Genomic DNA, 14,070 nt, shown 5'->3' on the forward strand with positions numbered 1-14,070 from the left:
AAATTGATCAGATGCTCTAAACCCGCCAGCTGATCTGAGGAGGAACGCGCTCGAGACCCCGCGTCTCCGTTTCGTTTTCTCCGACAAAAATTAAACTTTTAAAGCCGAAATAACCGCTCGTCGTCCACCGAGGCGACAGAAAACCCCCCCGAAGAGGAGCATTTTGGGGTACTTCAGGCTATGGGTGCCTCTTGGTTCCTCTCGGTTACAACAGAAGATGCGAGTTCGAGCTTCAATCCACGCGCTCCGGCGCCTCTCCAAAACTGATGATGCTCCTTTCAACGACCACCGTCGGATTTTTCGCGTCTTGGATTTGTCTGCGAGTCCTGGAGTATAGATGATAATTGTTTTAGTGAGGAATTGAGGGAGAAACCGCGAGAGATCATCATTATATCTTGACATGGTGTTTTTTGTTTTCCCAGCGCGCGCTCACGCCCACCCTATTGGACCGATATGGCTGCAAAAAAGCAAATAAACTTAAATTACTAAAATCAACAAATGTCACCGAGGTGTGGATTTTTTGGGGAAGCCCCGTCGTCTGCATTTGCGAGAGTAATTCGAGAGTTTGGCGGAGGGGAGGCAGAATATTACCACTGTAGCCTATACCAAACATTGCGGATACCACAGAAATAAATTAATTATTTAAACGTTTTCACCATTTTTCTGTTCTATATCTGTCTTGTGGATGTGAGAAAAAAACGAGAATGCAATTCCTGAGAAAGACACATTAACCCGACGCAGTTGATGCCAATTTGCATGTAATGTATTAATGCAATTATGCTAAAATGATCTGTATGTATACCTTGCAAATAACAAGACGAGCCCCACCGAGCTGTTGAGACGGGAAATACTTCTTAAAATGTGGATCCCACCCTCCTGAGGAAGATAATCCGTCGACATTTTATCTGTTTATGTTTTACAATTTGTTTGACTATTTGTTGAGCTGACTGCACCATTGAAAAGGACATACTCCATCTATCCATCCTTCAATCTCGTTATCTCAGTCCCGTTTTGGAGCTGACACACTCTCACACACATTCCCCCCGTCCACTGATCTTGTTTGGTGCTTTATGATGGACATTTCTTAGCCATGAAGATCAGATCTGAATGTCTGTGTGCTCTGTGCTGAGGCGGATGGGGTGTAATGTGGTGTTGTCACCCTGAGACATCACCCCCTTCTCGGCTGCTTCGTAACGATTGGCGTTTGGTGTCTACAGAATGGCTCGGTTCGGAGACGAAGTGCCGGCCAGGTATGGCGGCGGGGGCTCCGGCCAGGGGGGACCCGGCCGTGGCGGCAGCAGGCAGGGCGGCCCGCCAGGGGCCCAAAGGATGTACAAGCAATCGATGGCCCAGAGAGCCCGGACCATGGCCCTCTACAACCCGATCCCGGTCCGACAGAACTGCCTGACGGTCAACCGCTCTCTGTTTCTCTTCAGTGAAGACAACGTAGTGAGAAAATACGCCAAAAAGATCACCGAATGGCCATATCCTTTACTAAATCCAGGCGCGAGGGGCCCTGGGAACAGGTACAGATCTGTAATATGTTATATGCTGGTGATGGGTCTTTCAATGGCCCCTGCTTTCTCATTCCTTCTATAAAGTAAGTTGTTAATCATGCATTTAAATTATTAGAAATAATCAAAGGCATGTTACAATTATTCAAAATGTGTGTGGTTGTTTTAACATTTGTTTTAGTAAATTTCAAGATGCTAAGCAACAGTCACGGCACCTGCTTACTCTATAGGGCGGGCCATACAAAAAGCAAAATTACGAAAAAAGTAACCTACTATACGCTCTTAAAAACAAAACATATATAGTCAAGTGAAGAACATCCATGGAATCTTTCAAATTTATATTGTGAAAAATGCTTTAGATAATGAAAAATTTCTTTACATACTTGTGCTTGTCTTTTTAAGATCGCTTCACTAAAAGGTTCTTACTGGAAATGAAAATAGTTCTTCTGTAGCATCTCTGTGAAAACCCTCTTTTGGAACCTTTAATTTGAAAAAGTATTACCCTTACCCTAGATCTTCAGACAAATAAAATTCCAGTATCGTGGTCATTTTTAAAATTAATATTTTAAAATTATCTTAAAGTTGCAAGTAAGCACCCGAGATAAATGGATCATTTAGTATCACGGTACATATCAAAGTGCAGTTGTGCTGCCATTTAAGACAATCATGAGTCAGGGAGCTTGCTAGTGTGGGCTTAACTTATTTTTGGATGAGCCAGCCCTAGAAAAAAAAAAGCATGCTTTTCCATTACTGCTGATTTATAGATGTTCCTCTAAATAAGTAATTAGAGAATTCCTATAATATTGAAGCGATTGTACCCCACCCTTTTTCCGTTTTCTATAAATCTTGGTGTGCCATGAGTTTAAAGTACCATGGTACAACCTAATGCTGTACCCAGTAGAGGGAGGTGGGCTGGCTGTCAGGGTGTGCTATAGGTTCGCCCAGCCCTGATGTGCATGTGTTTTCTCATATCCATATGTAAGCATGTGTTATGTGTATAGGTATGTGTTCAGAGGCCTGAGGCTGCGTGGGTGTGCGTGGTTTCCCGCTGGTCGGGATTGGCGGAGTGCGCGAGTGACTGTTTGAGTGCTTGTGTGAGTGTAGAGGGGGGCTGCTGATGTCAGCATATGAGCTTTAGCGGAGCCTTGCAGTGTGGAGGAAAAGCAAAGCAGTAGGAGCAGGGAGAGAGATGAATGATGGAGGCCTGGAGAAAGCGTTTTCAACCCAGAACTCAATGCTTTTAAATGTACACCATTGAGTGGTGATTCCATCAGATTCGAGTGGATGGTCCAGAACAAAATGTGTAGTAGTGACTTAAAAAAAGATGATAATGTGCATACAACATATGTAGTTTGAAGACACGAAGAAGCTTCATTTTAAAGCCATAGTTTATGGAAAAAATTCAATTATGCAGAACAAATTTTGGACTCCACTGACTTTCGTTTTATGGAAGAAAAAAAACCCTGAGGCATGTTTCAGAATAGCCTTTTGTATTTCCCAGAAAAAAACTCATATAGGTTTAAAATGACCGGTTGATTTATTTCTTTAATTTTTGGGGTGAACTATACATTTTAGATTTTCTTGAATTCTTTATTACTGATTGTCATTTATAGAGCTCTCACTTCCCTGTACATACAGTAATGCAAGATCACAGTAATGCAATAGTAACCTTTATAGACTTTAAATCAGTTCTGTTTTGATTGGCAGATTGCCACGTGTTAAGTTCTCTGTAATATTAGCTGTACTGTTACAGAAGCAGAGTACTGTTAGTACTATATACTCTATTTCTTGGAGAGTTGTCATATTTAACTTGCTGTTGAGTTTAAAAAGCCCTATACAAGTTATTCAAGAACTGGGATCACAGTCCTGCCCCGTCACAATTTGGTTTTCTTCACTAGCAGAACTTTTCTGTTGGTCAGTTATCTTAGCTCAGTTTGTTGGCTTGCTGTTATAAGTTCTTTTTCTATCTGAGTGCTAATGGTTTGGTAAAGCAGTGCTATGGTAGAGGTGTTAGACTGTTTTAAAAATACTCTGTCAGAATGATGAGTTTATAAGGTCTTTGCTTGTATCAGTGCCAGAAGAAAAAAAAAATTCCTTCATACTCATGCTCCTACGCCTCCCCTTTCCTTTTGCCATCTTTCTGTCTCTCTCTCTGATTCTCTCAGACCATCTGCTCGTTCTCTCTGTTGTCTGTATGGTGGTGGTGCTTCCTGGGGTTCTGTTGGACTCACTGGGCATGAGCATGTGAGAGGAAACGGTAAAGAACGGAAAAAGAGGGTTTTGGAGAGGTACACGCATTTTTGTCCCTTTGGACGCATGTGTTTGAAAGTGTGCATGCGTGTGTGATGCAAGTGAAACAGATTTGTAGCTCTTCGGCCAAAGATAGTATTGTAGAGGCCAAGCTCATGGACTTATTTTAAGATCAGGTTTTTTTTCTTAATGTGGCATTCAGTTTCATAATGTTTGAGGGTTGTAACTCACCCTAAAATCAAAAGAAGAATATAATGTTGTTAAGACAATTAGGCTTGTTTTAGGACTATTAGATTTTTTTAAGTTCACATTATGACAGTATTTTTAGACTCAAACAATATTTTTTGTAAAGAAAAAATTGCACTACCATTTAAGACTTTCTTTTTTTAAAATAATTATTTAATTTTTTTTGTAGAAATTCACTTTTACTAACATTAAATTGCTTAAATTGACATTAAAGACGCTGATGCTACAAAATGGGAATGAGACGCTGAGGTAATGACTGGAGTAATGCAGCTTAAATTTGGCTTTGCATTCACAGAAATATATTTTAAAATACATAAAAATATTAAACAGATATATTAAATGGAAATGAAATGAAAATATATATATATATATATATATATATATATATATATATATATATATATTACCATACATTGTGTGGAAATCTGTTCATTGGGCTCAAAGGAGGAATAAGAAATGATAAGGATAATTTTGGAGTAAATTTTGGTTCACATAACGAATATGCATATATAAGCACATTATATGTCATCGGCATGAAAAATATATTTCATTTTGTTCATGCACATTTCATTTTTCAAATGTATGTTTTGCAAAATATATGTTCTTTTGTAAAGATTCCTCTTAGGTTTTTTTTTTTCATTCTTTTGATTTTGGAGTGAAATGTAACCCTTTGACCTTTTAAGTCCTGCTTTCATTACCTCATGTTAGTGGCCACGTCTATAATCTGTTCTTGCACGGATGGAGGTAGTGACGTGTTTTAACAGAAGAACAGGGGTTTGTAAATGCCTCGGCTGGTTTCACACTGTGGCCTCCTGTCCAAGTTGAATGGACATTGTGCATCGGCAGTAACATACAGTGGATGGATCATTGCTGGGTGAGTGGAGACTTGGTAGGGCGGCACAGCCTGTGGCATCAAACACACACACACACAAACACACACAAGAACTGTGGCAGCTAAAACAGTGACACCTGTTCTGTAGGATCAGTCTCCTCGGGAGACCAAAGGAAAAAGGAACCGGGCCAGAACTCAGCACCAGCCTATGGCATCACACACACGCACCATGTGGGACATTCACGCTCCAGTGTGCAATCATGCAGACACACAAGAAACGGATACACATGCACTCACACATCCACACACGCACGCCAGATACCAGACACTAAATCCATTGCATTTCTCTGGCTAGAGAACACAATCTGGCACTATGCTGCAGTGCAGACTTGAAGGGATACAAGATAGTTTGAGCAGAAGAAGCGTCTAATGGTCTGTGTGTGTGTGTGTGTGTGTGTGTGTGTGTGCGTGTGTGTGAGTGTTACTCAAAAGAGTAAGGAATACGTCACAATGCACTTCACAGTGACAGTGTTTATTGTGTAACCCTCTTGGACACACACATACACACTTCCTCTCTTTCTCTCTTCTTAGTTCTGTCACACACTCCCACACATATTCATATTGAAATGCTCTTTTTTAGCTTCCCAGTTGGACATTTCCTTCCTTATTGCCATAACCTTTAGGTACCCTCTGCTGTTTAAAGGTCTTTTTTATGAATACCAAATTATGATTTTTTGTATTTTTATTATTAATTTTGTTGTCCTGCTGATGCTGTTGCCCCTCTTTTAAGAGGAAGCAAGTTCAAGAAAGCTTTAGGGTCGTAACCTTTTTGCAGATTGTGAAAGCTCCCACAATGCTTTGCTAAACCACACTGAAACTCCTGGCTGGTCCCCAGCAACAGCTGATTGGATCTCAGTAGATTTAAGGCTGTCATTTGATATAAGAGTTTAATTGTGCTATTAGCGGCCATTGACAAGATCTCTAGAGACACTTGATATTTAAGTAGCATATCAGATAATATTAGAAATGTTTGGGCATTTAAAGGGATAAATTAAAACTCCGTCATCAATTACTCAAAGCTGTATGAATTAATTTTTTTTCTTTTGAACATAAAAGAAGATATTTTGAAGAGTATGGGTAACCGACTCCCCAAATAAGTTATTTTATGTACAATAGAAGAAAAAAACTAACTGAAACAACTTGAGTTGAGATGAATACTGAGCACTGGGTGAGAATTATCTCATTAATCATTCATCCACCTGCAATAGAGCATTTTAAGCTTGTCACATTTTTATCTTTGTTTCTACATAATAGTGGACAAAGTGTCAAAATGTCACAGATAGAGCTTAAGTTGAACATGAAACATTCTTGTCTTGTGTGTGTGTGTGTGTGTGTGTGTGTGTGTTTGTACAGTATGTGTTTCACTGGGCAAAGATTGCCCTCATCATTCACAGAGAGAAAGAGACAGAAAAGATTCAAGAGTTCTTTCCATTGTCTGGCTTGATGTGTTGGACGCGAGCCATTGGCTGCTGTCCAGAGTGGCTGTATGGCCTTAGTGTCACTGCTGTCACTGTAACGAAAGTCTCACCTTATGAGCTCCCATGGTTCCCTCTTTAGTTTACTGTGCCTTATGGTTAAAGACAAAATATGACAAAATTTGAATTGTTAGAACAGCATTAGATTTCATCAATTCAATGCATCCTTGCTGAATAGATAATATCTTCAAAACAATTTGCCATGGATAGTATCCAAATTGAGATGCAGGAATTGTAGCATACGATAAGTTTTCGCCAAAATTACTAAATCGCAAATTCATGTACTTGAGGTACAAAGAAATGTTAAGGTTTTGCTTAGCAACTTTTCGTTCGCTCATTCTGCCAAGTGAAATACATGACATTTATTGGCCTTTCAATCAGGCACCATGCTTATAACACGTTCCTTCATGTTACAGACTTGTGTGTGTTTTGTGCCCATGGTGGTTAACACCGGACCTTTCCATGTGACTGAAAGTGCCTTAGCCTCAGGTACCGCACAATCTCTTTGGACTGTCTCTATATCAGTGGAGTTTCTCTGCCCACTGGGTATGAGCAGTCCTGTTAAATATCACAGTGTGTGCTGTGAAGCATTTCCTGATTCTTTGTCATGTACGCTTTTGGCTCTTCTCCTCTCCTTAATGTTCCTCTCATTATAAAACCATGTGACTGTAAGAACATCTCAGTACGTGGCAGAAAACAAACCCTCCACCACCTCGGATGACTGAATGAGGCTGGAGGCACTGTAATATTGTCCTTGTTCTTGTTCAGGAGCCATGTTTTCATCTGTGCCCTGAATCGATCAAATAGATATCCAGCCTAATTGTTATTTTGTGATTAAAACACTGCATTAATGAGAGGATACTAATAGGAGCGCTTATGTAAGGGAGGGTAATGATAATAATTATTCTGATGACAGTGTGATTTGGCATTATAAGGGCTGCTTCTGGAGAAACTGAGAGAGCAGAGAAAAGGGAGAGGAGGAAAGAAAGATGAGTAGAGGTGGAGAAAGAGGAAGAGACTGGGCAAGACTGTATGTGTATATTTAAATCAGTTTGCATCGAAATAGAGCCGTTTATAAAAATACAGAAACTTTTCTGAAACTGTCTATTCTATCTTTCTATATTGTTCTTTTTAACATTTTATTGTTCATTTTTTTCTACTATTCTAATTGATTGCTCTATTCTTGTCTCGTTCATTCTCAGTGTCCTGTATTGTTCGTTCATTTAGTGTCCAGCGATCTATTGTTCATTCTGTCTGTTGTTCTATCTATCATTTTATCTTTCTATTTATTATTTTATCTAGCGTTTTAGAATTCTATCAGTTTGTTCTATCGTTTGTTCCGTCTGTTGGTCTACTGTTCATTTTAACATTCGTTGTATAGTCCGTTCATTCATCATTCTGTCATTGTACATTTCTTTTTTTCTTTAATTCATTCTATTGTTCAAGCATTGTCTTTCTACAGCATGTATCACTCTATCATTTTATCTTTCATTCTCTATATTTTTATGTATTGGATGTTCTGTTGTTCTGTCTATGTGTCTGCCTGTCCGTGTCTAATATGTTTAGCCGTCATCTTTTCAGGCATCTTCTCTCATTCTCTGCGGAGTCTCTCTTTCCCAAAAATCCAAATGCGTACAGTATCTCACGCAGTATAAACATTTGGTTCAATGCTTTGCATCTATCAAAAGATGATAGTCTAGTGTGAACTATTCCTTTATGTATAGCTGTCTGCGGGTCATCATCAAATTCTGGAGATTTTATTTCCAAATAACATCAGATAGGTAAACCGGAGAATGTATAATGTATACATGCATTAGCGCACATGCTAGTATTTTATAGTCAATACACACACACACACACACACACACCACTGGTCTGGTGTAAAGATCGCCATGGTCCGATGATTGCTATTGATTCCGTCTTTATATAGCTGTTGTTGGTTACCACGGTAACTCGATGGGTCTGCCCCTGCAGTAGCACACGAAGCCTGCACATACACAGATGAAGATGGAAGCAACTATCTAGGGGATGCAAACACACTCAATGCAGTATACAATACCTTCCAAAGATGGGAGTGAACAAGGGGAGTGTGTGTTAGAGGCAGAGAGAGAGGCATTATGTATCCTACAGGGAGCAATGAGTGTGATACATGCGAGTTGATTGTATGCGCATGTGGTGGTTGACTCTGGGTCGGTGTAGGTGGAGGTGAGAGGTCACAGGGCCGCTGCCATCTCATCAATAAAGAGGTTTGGTGGTTATAGATGGTAACAGATAGATTACAGGTTCAATATTCAGTAGTAGTGGCCTGTGAACTGCACAGTTAGACCGACCGCCGTTGCTCTGTCTTTGTGTAGGCCTTTTGACCCCAGCTTGATGGAGGAGGAGTGACCTTGCAATTAGTGCACGGCGACTGGAGGTGCTTTGGATGAAGTCATCAGCTAATTTGACCTCCCTAGTAAAAAACAATATATTTAAAAATGCATTTATTTCATACTTAGTATAGTTGCATCTATTAACATACTAAAATATCGCTATAAAGACTAACACAAACTTTATTTGGAGCACTACTTGCGCACGATGCACATTTCTTAATATTAAGCCTAAAATGTATTTTAGTGTCACTATTTATAAGGATTAAATGATTTTTGAATAATAAAATAGGTTTTTAAATGCAAGATTATTTAAAGTGTACCTGAAATATACTTGCAATACATTATGTATATATGCTTCATTATGTCTTGGACCTCAGCCCTACTTGAAATATACCTGTTTAGTATAGTCAAAGTACAATCGCAGGGTAGTTTGATTAAGGACATAAATATGTAAATGTATCTGTAGCATACTTAGCATTAAAATAAATGTTTAATTTATTTTTCACTAGGGTAGTTTTCCTGTCCAAACATCTAAACATTATTAAAAGGCATAGTTTACCACAAAGTTTTAATTCTGTTATCGTTTACTTACTCACCTTCAGAAGACTGAATGTTTCTGTCCATTCAAGTCCAGACAATCAAAACATAGATCAGAAAAGAAAATGTACTAATGTTCAAAACGTACTGACACAGAAATTATTTTTATGTGACAGTTTATCTGTACAAAATGTTTAAAAATAAAATAAAATGGTAAACCTCACATTTCATTATATGCTTGAACAGTGCCAAAGTTTTGATTACCTGGACTTGACGATATAAAATTGATACAAATATTGTTTCTTGATAATTAACCAAGATTAACAAAGTCTTGTGATTTTTATGAGTAAATGATGACAGAGTTTCAATTGAAGTAACCCTTTAACGTAAGATAAACTGGACTTGAAAAGGAAAACTGTAACATAAACTTGAAAATCTTGGGAAATTAAGTACCATAAATCTCACTAAATGTTTTTGGATTAACTTTTAAAACAAGAACTAAAATTTGACTGAATGGACAAATATTGACCATTGAAAGAATTCACTGTAGTTTAGTTGCTAGTCATTTAGCATGTGTTTTTACAGTAGATTAATTACTAGAACAGTCTTCCTGCAGTAACCTGGGATTAAGTCTTGTGCTTCAGGGCACAGTGGTAATGAGGACAGGGCTTTCAGTAAGTCTGCAGTTCATGGGTCACTGCCAGCTGGGATCAGGCCTTTTTTAACTATTCAGATACTTAACCCAAAGGTGCAAACTGCTTTATTAGTGAAATATTCATTTTAAACCACCTAGTATTATACTTCTCATCATAACTCATCCCACACTGTTTGTGTTTTTGAAATTGTATGGTTTTTGAGAGATATGCTTTTTTCCTTTCTAAGTCATGTGTACTTTCCAAAAATGAATACTTTTTTAATGTTTCTGAAGTTTGTTTGATCAAATATGCAATAACAATAATATTGATAATATTGAAAATATAATTACAGTTTATTAAAAAAAAACTGTTGCCTATCTGAATGCATTTTAAAATTAAATTTATTCCTGTGAATTTTCAGTAGAAAATCACAGCATTGATTTCAATTAGAAATCTTTTGTAACCTTGTCTTTTTTTACATTATGCTTTATCCTTGCTGAATAAAAATATGAATTAGCTGAAACTTTTTAATGGTAGTATAAGTACACTGTAGGAGGCACTCAAGTGATTATTATAGTGCATATATTTTGACATTGAAAGTTTATTTAAGATTATTAGCAAATTTTCTTGTCAAAACTGCCTTGCATGTACAGGCGTGATGCAAGGTTGTGTGATAAAAATACAATGCAATAGAGAAGCTGAAAGATAATGTCGATCAGCTCTCTGGAATGTATTCTTCTCAAATATACAGTATTGGTTGCAGATGTTTGTGGACTGCAGCTGATGGGAACTGTCACAGTCATCAATATGTGTCAATAAGAGATCCCGGAGGTCAAACCTTCAATCCACGAATCCCTGTCATTTAAACAGACTGAAATTATTACAGTCATACTAACCAAAATCTCAGCTATATTTATCAGTTGCATGACATTTTGCAGAATAAAACACAGTTTAAATAGATTTAGAGACACTATTCTCTCTGTCAGTCAGCAGCATTTTTTTTTAATTATTATTAATTTTTCAGTCAGGCTCTATTTCTAGTAACTGGGACAAGCTTGTGGTCACTGTGCTCCAGGCATCCAGCGAATTATGGTAATAAAAAAATTCTGCAAAGTTGTAAAATGTCCTCTTAATTACTGCTGTGCTCCTGCATGAAGACACAAGCCCTGATTTAATTAACCATTTGACAGCTGGGAAATCTCTTAGTCCTTTAATTACTATCATATCCTGTAGTATTACCAAACTAATGATTTCATAATTTTTCGAATTCTGGTCACTTTAATTTTATCAAGTGAAAGATTTTGACGGAGGTCTTATCAGCATCCTGGCATCTTACACTCTGTGTCAAACTGTCTGGAAAGGTGCTGCCAATTCTTGGAGCTGAACAAACTCAAAAATGCAAAGCTCCTTTGATTAAAAACGAGCAGTCATGTGCCAGGCATGACAGTCTTTCGTTCAAGATGACATGGATACAACGTTGTAAAATTTCTTTGGTTTTTCCTGACATACAAATAGGCCACTTTTAAAGAAACGGGGTTTCGCAGAGGCAGGATCAAGTCCCCAAGATGATGATCTGGTTCCGTAAATAGTACTCAGAGTGTAAACATAGATATTGCTAATGTGGCTAATTCTGTGTCCATCATGATTCAAGGGTGACTCGCTGCCTGGTCTACACCTGTGTGTGGTGGTTTTAAGCACTGTTGATTATTTTTAGGAGATCTGCGTAGCCTGGTGTTGCACTGTTAGCTGTTTTTATTTCTGTATGATTAATGCATGGGCATTTCAACACTGTGTTCTGTTTTCTGTGTAAAAGAAGAAGAGGGGGAAAAAATTAAATAATATGCAGAACACATATATAATATACTTTGTATAAAATAAAATACAAAACATTACAATGTGGTTTATATTTTATTATTATTATATATTTTTGCTGGCCTTAGGTGATGATAAGCTAATATAGTCAAAACTATAAAAGAAAGAAATAAAAAATTAAATTACATTTTCCTTTCATATTTATAGATTTATAGATATAAAGTGAATTTCTAATTCATTCTATTTGTGCATATGAACAAGAGGCTATTATACAGTGATAATTTGTTTTAGTGTCAGACATTTAAAGGTTTTATCTTAGTTTTGAGCTGTCATACCTTATTTTGTTATCATTTTAATAATACGCTAGTTGCAAATGTAAAAATATTATTTAAAAGCTTTTTTTTTTTAGCCTTTTTTAAACTTTTTAAAATATTTATTTTTTTAAACTGAAATTACTATAACATCTTTAATTGTTGATAGTTACAGATATAGTGATTGTTTGTTTGTTTATTTATTTATTTTTGGGGATTGTTCAGATCATGGATACGCCTTATCAACAACTGCGCTGTAGTCTTAAGTTATCAATACCCCTCATTGATCCGTGAGTCCTTTTCCCTCTTACCCAAGCATTTTTCTCACTCCTCTAAATGAGAAGAGGGTTGGGGAGAAGGTTTTTTTTTTGTAGTTGTTGGGAGGGTGGATTGTGTAATCTCCGACTTTCCCCCAGGGTCCTAAATCTCCCATGGGACAATTTAGGACTTGCAGTGCTGAGACTGCAAGCTTTTAGCCTCTCTTATCAGGGCCTGGCCTTGCTGACGTGCACGCCATACACACATACACATGCAGGTGTGCCCCACAGGTTCGTTGTAGATCTCCCAGATTGCATTAGGCCATTGACATTCCATCAAGTCCCATCAGCACTTGCTTCACTTGGCTGAAGCTCAGAGAACTTAACTCAGCCCAGGAGCCAAAATGTTACAGTGTTTTCTGCAAATTGCACAACGCATCTTTGTGGAAACAGCGGTATTGACATGGAAAAATATGTCTTACTTTAAGAAATACTGAGTTGGAAAAATTATTATTACGGTAAGAATTATTGGACACTTGCAGTTCTTAATGGCTGATATCCAAGTATTGCTGTAGCTCAATGTACGATGAATGCACAAATGCACAAAAAAAAACAAAACAAAACAAAAAAAATGAGAAGTGTTGGTATGTTTAAGTCAAGTAATGCTGATGTAGCCTCACTGTGGCATATTGTGCATTTGCTTTTGCTCCGATCAATACAGAAGCTCTATAAAACAGAGAGAACTCTCAGTGCTTGGCCACAGTAATGTAATGCATGTAGTTCAGTGTAGATAATATTCATGCAGAGCGTGTACAGTATAGATGCTTTATATATATATTAATGCGGGGCAGCGATTAATCACATCCAAAATAATGTTTTTTGTTTATATACTATATGTTTGTGTACTGTATACATATTTATACATGCATATATTTCTATTCATTTACACACACCCTATTTTCTTATACATGCATGCGTGTGCGTTCATATATGCATAATAAATATAAACAGCACACACATACATTATGTAAACAATAACCTTTATTATGCGATTAATCAAAAAAACTATGCGAATTTTTTTCATTCATATTTTATGGAATTATTATAAAATAAAATAAAAACGTGTACACACATACGCACACGCTTGTATTATTTTATTTTAAGAGAAGATGAGCAAATATTTAAGCAATTACCACGGATTGACCCAAAATCCAATGCTCTTCCACACTGGCCATACATATTTCTGAGGATGTGTGCGTGTCTGAAAATGAGTGTTTAATGTTGTATGGTATGCAAACACAAGATCACGTTTGTGGTTGAGTCAGATGACGATAATCCTTCTTAAAGGCCATTTGAAGACAAGCAGTAAAAAAAACCCACTGCATCTCTTCTTCCCCTCCACCCACAGTTCCAACACCTCTCTGCATTTCCCGTTTTCTCTTTCTCTCTCTTCTCTGTTTATACACCCATCTCTCTTGCTCATGCTCTCCATTTCGGTTTCTCTCACTAGGGGCTCTCTCTCCGTCTGTTCCACCACTGTTTATGTTCTTTCTTCCCTCTATCTTCTCTCTCTCTGCAGAAATGCTGAGGCGGCAGCAGCTCTCTGACTGAATTAAGATTGTATGATTGATGTGCAGCACTCTCAAACGAGAGCAAGGGAACACGAAGGAAGGCGAAATGCAGGAGGGAAAGGAAGGAAGGCTGAAAGGGAAGGATAAAAGATAAGACGAGGAGTGGAGTGGAAAACAGGGTGGAATAAGCAACTAAAA

At 37.7% G+C, this 14,070-nt stretch overlaps 1 protein-coding gene across 5 annotated transcripts in view; it reads left to right on the top strand.

Annotated features, from left to right (window-relative positions):
• Nucleotides 1-323: 323 nt before the first annotated feature.
• cacna1ab (calcium channel, voltage-dependent, P/Q type, alpha 1A subunit, b) overlaps nucleotides 324-14,070 on the top strand; it is an 89,208-nt gene continuing 75,461 nt past the window's right edge. For all 5 annotated transcript variants that reach the window (XM_043252278.1, XM_043252280.1, XM_043252279.1 and 2 more), the window contains exon 1: nucleotides 324-1,484. In XM_043252278.1, the coding sequence (XP_043108213.1) occupies nucleotides 1,219-1,484 (266 nt within the window). In that variant the 5' untranslated portion in view covers nucleotides 324-1,218. The remainder of the gene's footprint in view (nucleotides 1,485-14,070) is intronic.

This window comes from Puntigrus tetrazona, chromosome 11 (assembly GCF_018831695.1).
Source record: "Puntigrus tetrazona isolate hp1 chromosome 11, ASM1883169v1, whole genome shotgun sequence".
Classification (NCBI taxonomy): domain Eukaryota; kingdom Metazoa; phylum Chordata; class Actinopteri; order Cypriniformes; family Cyprinidae; genus Puntigrus; species Puntigrus tetrazona.